General features: G+C 38.6%; 1 protein-coding gene across 2 annotated transcripts; it reads right to left on the bottom strand.

Moving 5' to 3' along the window:
- Nucleotides 1–711: 711 nt before the first annotated feature.
- Nucleotides 712–1,885, bottom strand: LOC116732267 (uncharacterized). 2 transcript variants are annotated; one of them, XM_032582322.1, is made up of 2 exons: nucleotides 1,703–1,885; nucleotides 712–1,559 (listed from the first exon to the last, which is right to left on the bottom strand). In XM_032582322.1, exons 1-2 carry the CDS (start codon nucleotides 1,797–1,799, stop codon nucleotides 976–978), a joined length of 681 nt encoding a protein of 226 aa, XP_032438213.1. In that variant the 5' UTR covers nucleotides 1,800–1,885; the 3' UTR covers nucleotides 712–975. The 2 variants fall into 2 exon arrangements, with proteins under 2 accessions (XP_032438213.1, XP_032438212.1); XM_032582321.1 differs by having other exon boundaries at nucleotides 712–1,564.
- Nucleotides 1,886–4,522: the final 2,637 nt, after the last annotated feature.

Here is a 4,522-nt window from a genome sequence, read left to right on the forward strand (position 1 = left end):
TATTTTTACAAAAAAAATGTCCTACCTTTTTTATGCCTTAAGAAAAAATTTTTAAAAATGGAAAAAAAATTCTGACACAAAGGATCATAATTCATGTATGAAAGGGTTAAAAATGAAATTACAAGGAAAAGCTGGAGAAAGACCTTGCCTACAACAGACTGGGCCCAGTTTGTCTACAACAGACTGGGCCCAGTTTGGAATGGGCTGAAAACAATTGTTGGATCAGAGATCAAGTGCAACAGAAAGGTGGTTCTTCCTGGTTTTAATTCTGATAATCAATTGGCAAATGAGTTCAATATGTTTTATCTTAGGTTTGATTCTTCTGATTTTAGTAATGAGATTTTAAATCTGAAAAACAAACTTCTTTGCTGTGGTCATATCCCTTTGATGTTACTTCTGTGGCTGAATCTTTTAACCTCTTTAGGACTACCATTATAAAAGTCCGCATGAGCATCTTTTTACATTTTTGGATGCTGCAGAGTCATTATTAGGAGCACTCCAATGTTCTTTACATCTATAAAATCCTTATAAGTCCTCCTTTCCAAGTTTGTATGCCATTTATCAATAATAACTGATTAAAAATAGAAAATTTGCAAAACAATAACAAGAACTCCATCCGTTTATAATTTTTTTGACATATTTTTGTAAATATGAAGAGTTTCCTAACTTTATTTACCAAAGTTCCCAATACAAAAAAGTTGCACACAAGCCTTCTAAACCAAACACAATTTATTTGGAGTTTTTTCAAAGCTTCGTTTCAAAGTTACAGCCAATTTTCTAAAAACAATAAAACGAGGGAAAATAAAAAAAATGCTTTTATCAGTGCAATTAGAAAAAAGAAGTGCAGAAGATACATTGCACATTGTACATCAACAATAAAATACAAACATTTAAATGAAAGTGTGTCAGTCTTTGTGTATTCACATGAGAAAATGTCTGTCCACATGACAAAATGTCATGATGAGAGCAAGGACTTTATTTTTTAGCATGCCCACTGGAGCTGTGGAAGTCCTTGTGGCAGTTCCTGTCCACAATAACACAGAGAGGAAGTTTGCAAGCTTCACACATGAATGGAGTGCATTTTCCACAAAGCTTGCACTTTCTCCTTCCCTTTGTTGCTTTGTCTTCAACGGATGCCCCTTCAAAAATTGCAACAGGCAGGTGCCGATAGCTGGTAGTCGGAGCTGCTTGTGGCTCTACTCCACAAAGCGCTACTGTCAGTTGCTCCTGGAAAGCCTGGTGTTTTGGAGCCTTCTGCTCCAGCTGTGCACACATCTCTTTGTGAATCAGATAGCTGTTTGTCACAGCTATATCTATGAAATGGTGCAGGACCGTCTTGTACCGGAAATGGAGTGGGGGGTGCAGCAAATGATCAGTCTCCTTCTCTGTTTTCCACTTGACTTGAGTGTCCACATGAGTTTCTGACCTTTTGCCTCTCCTTTTACTAGCTGGACCCTCCCGACTTCTTTTTCTTCCTCTACTTGCACCTGCCACCACACCGTTATTGTCCTCTTCATCATCCTCATTCAGATCGCCATCTTTCTCCTCCACGATATTGCCTGTACTTCACACAGACGTAACATTACAGATTAGTTAGAGTTTTCAATCACACGTTCTGTGTTACGTAAAAAAAAAATAAAAAAATAAAAAATTATATATTTTTTACATATATATATATATGAGCGAAAAAGAGCCCACTTACATATCATGAAGTTTATCGATCCCTTCGATGAAGTCCTCTTCCTCATCAGTGTCTGCAGTATCAGGGTCTGAAGAATACCTCTCCTCATTTTGGCCATCTTGAGCGGTGACGAGCTCCAAGACTTCGGACGCAGAGTAAAATCTTCTTACTCCGTGTCTTTCCATAATTTTTTTTTTTTGGGTGTTTGCCTTGCAAGAGCAGAGCCAAATAGCACGTGCAGGAAACGGAAATGACTTTCATGAAATCTCACCTGAAGTCATGTGACATTTCATGAAATCTCGTAGTATTTCATTCTGTCAACGTCAGAACAACACAGGAAGTGATTGGCCAGACCCGAGCTGATCTACAAATATAGGGATGGATGCCACATCATGTTTGTGGACCCATCCTTTTTACTATAAATCTGTGAACTCGTCTGCGCGCGCACAGCAACTCGGTGGGGATGTTTAGGGTCGGAAAAGGAAGCGCAATTCTTACAGTTTAATATGCAAAAAAAAAAATTGCTCTACCTTACGTGGTTCGAATTCTACCGGCATTTGAAAAATATGTATGCATCTCAGATCGCCGGCGATCTGGTAGCCCGAATCGGGTTAAACGCTGTAAGGTTAGAAAAAGCCCAGGACCAGATAATATCAGTGGTCGACAGCTCTCCTGTTGTGCCAAACAGTTGGCTCCTATTTTTTATTTCATCGTCCAGATGTCACTTAACCAACAGAGGGAGCCGAGGTGCTGGAAGCAGTTCATAGTGATTCATGTGGCCCAAAAGTCCTGAATGATTTTAGACCTGTTGCACTGACTTCCCTTGTCATGAAATCTTTGGAACAATTGATTAAGAGACATGTTCTTACCAAGACTGAACATTTACTGGATCCTTTACAGTTTGCCTACAGGGCCGGTCAGGCAGCAGAGGATGCCACTGCCACTTTACTAAACTGTGTTTTAAACATCTTGAAGGTAACAAAAATCATGCTAAGTTGTTATTTGTTGACTTCTCATCGGCTTTTAACACAATCCAGCCCCATATTTTGATTGATAAACTTCTTAATAACTTTCATCAGAATTTTAATGTGGTGGGCTGGATTCTTGATTTTTTAACATCCTGAATGCAGAAGGTCAGAGTGAATGGACGCTGGTCCAGAGAGACGTCTCTGTCTACTGGGCCCAGTCAGGGCTGCGTCCTTTCCCCTCTTCGTTATATTTTGTACACAGACGACTGTCGCAGTCGGCATGACAACAGGTTAATATTAAAATTTGCAGATGACTTAGTGATAGTTATCTTTCTGCATGATGATGAACATGATGCCCACGGCCCTGTGGTCGGTGAATTTGTTGACTGCTGTGATAAAGCTTTTCTTTCATTAAATGTACAGAAAACAAAGGACATTGATTTCAGACAGAAACCCCATAACACAAATCTAACAGTAATTAAAGGTCAGACAGTAGAAAACTATAAATTATCTTGGGACTATTTTGGATAATAAGTTAAAATTTACCTGCCATTCAGAAAACGTACAAAAAAAGAGCCAGCAAAGATTGTTTTGTCTAAGGAGGCTCACAAAGTTTCAAGTTGATAAGTAATTGATGATCCTATTTTATAGATCATATATTGAATCTGTGTTGACCTTTTCCCTCTTCTGTTGGTTTGGAAATCTCAGTATTAGATCAAAAAATGCCCTTAGCAGAGTAATACATACTAGCAATAAGATCTTAGGGGTTGAACAATTCTCACCTACAGAACTGTGTTAAAAACAAGTCATTAGGAAAATTAAAGACATTATTGCTGATACTTCTCATCCTTTACATGCTGATTTCCAGTTTCTGCCTTCTGGCATCAGACTCAGACTCCCTGGTATAAACAGTAACAGGTACAAGCAATCCTTTGTTCCTACAGCAATATCTCTTTTTAATGCAGGACCAGGTTGGGGGACTTGCACCTGATATAGTGTAGTAACTGTTGGTCAATAATGAAATACACTTCCCTTTATACTTCCCTTTATGTGTTGATCTGTACTTTATGTGCTTATAGTATTTTTATTTTTATTTTATTTATTTATTTTAAATCTTTGATACTTTTTCTTTTAGCCTTCTGTATTTGCTGCAATATTAATTCCCCAAATTGGGATACGAATAAGATGAATCTGAATCTGAATTAGGTGGTTGCCATGGTAACAGGTGTGCTTAAACTACAAAGAGAGAGAGAGTAAAAAGGTAGGAGTGGTTTTGAGTTGATCACCTGTTCAGGTTATTTTACCTTTGTTTCCCTTTGCTGTGGCTCATTACAGCCGCTGTAGTTTCTAAACGTTGGACTAATTACCTCGTTCGTTTGTGAGTTTATGTCATTCACAGCAAACATCAAATAGAACAAATATATTTCATAAAATTTTAACAAACAAATGGCTTCTACCGCGGTAATTATGTGAAATTAAATGAATTATATCCCAACTTCAGAAGATTTGCCTTTACCTTTACAGAGCTCTTTGGTTCCTCCTATCAGTCTGTAGCTTCTCATATTGAGGTCAAAGTTCAGATCTACCATAACTGACTGACACCTGCTGACCTCAGGTTTGCAACCAGCTTGTGACTGAGAAACCAGTAACCTCCTCCCAGTTGATGACATGAACTTGTTAGTTCCTCTGTCCATTTAGCAGCTGATTTATTGTGAAAATCCGCTAGAAATGATTCACTAATCAGTCATGTTTACATAGAAACAACCAGGCTTTGTTTGTGAGACTTGCGGTCACGTGGGTCGGTTGTGGGCGGAGCTTGGTAAGGTCATAGACCTGTTAGCGTGCGACACGGAGCTGGACAGGTGGAGAACCA

This window comes from Xiphophorus hellerii, chromosome 14 (genome assembly GCF_003331165.1).
Source record: "Xiphophorus hellerii strain 12219 chromosome 14, Xiphophorus_hellerii-4.1, whole genome shotgun sequence".
Classification (NCBI taxonomy): Eukaryota; Metazoa; Chordata; class Actinopteri; order Cyprinodontiformes; family Poeciliidae; genus Xiphophorus; species Xiphophorus hellerii.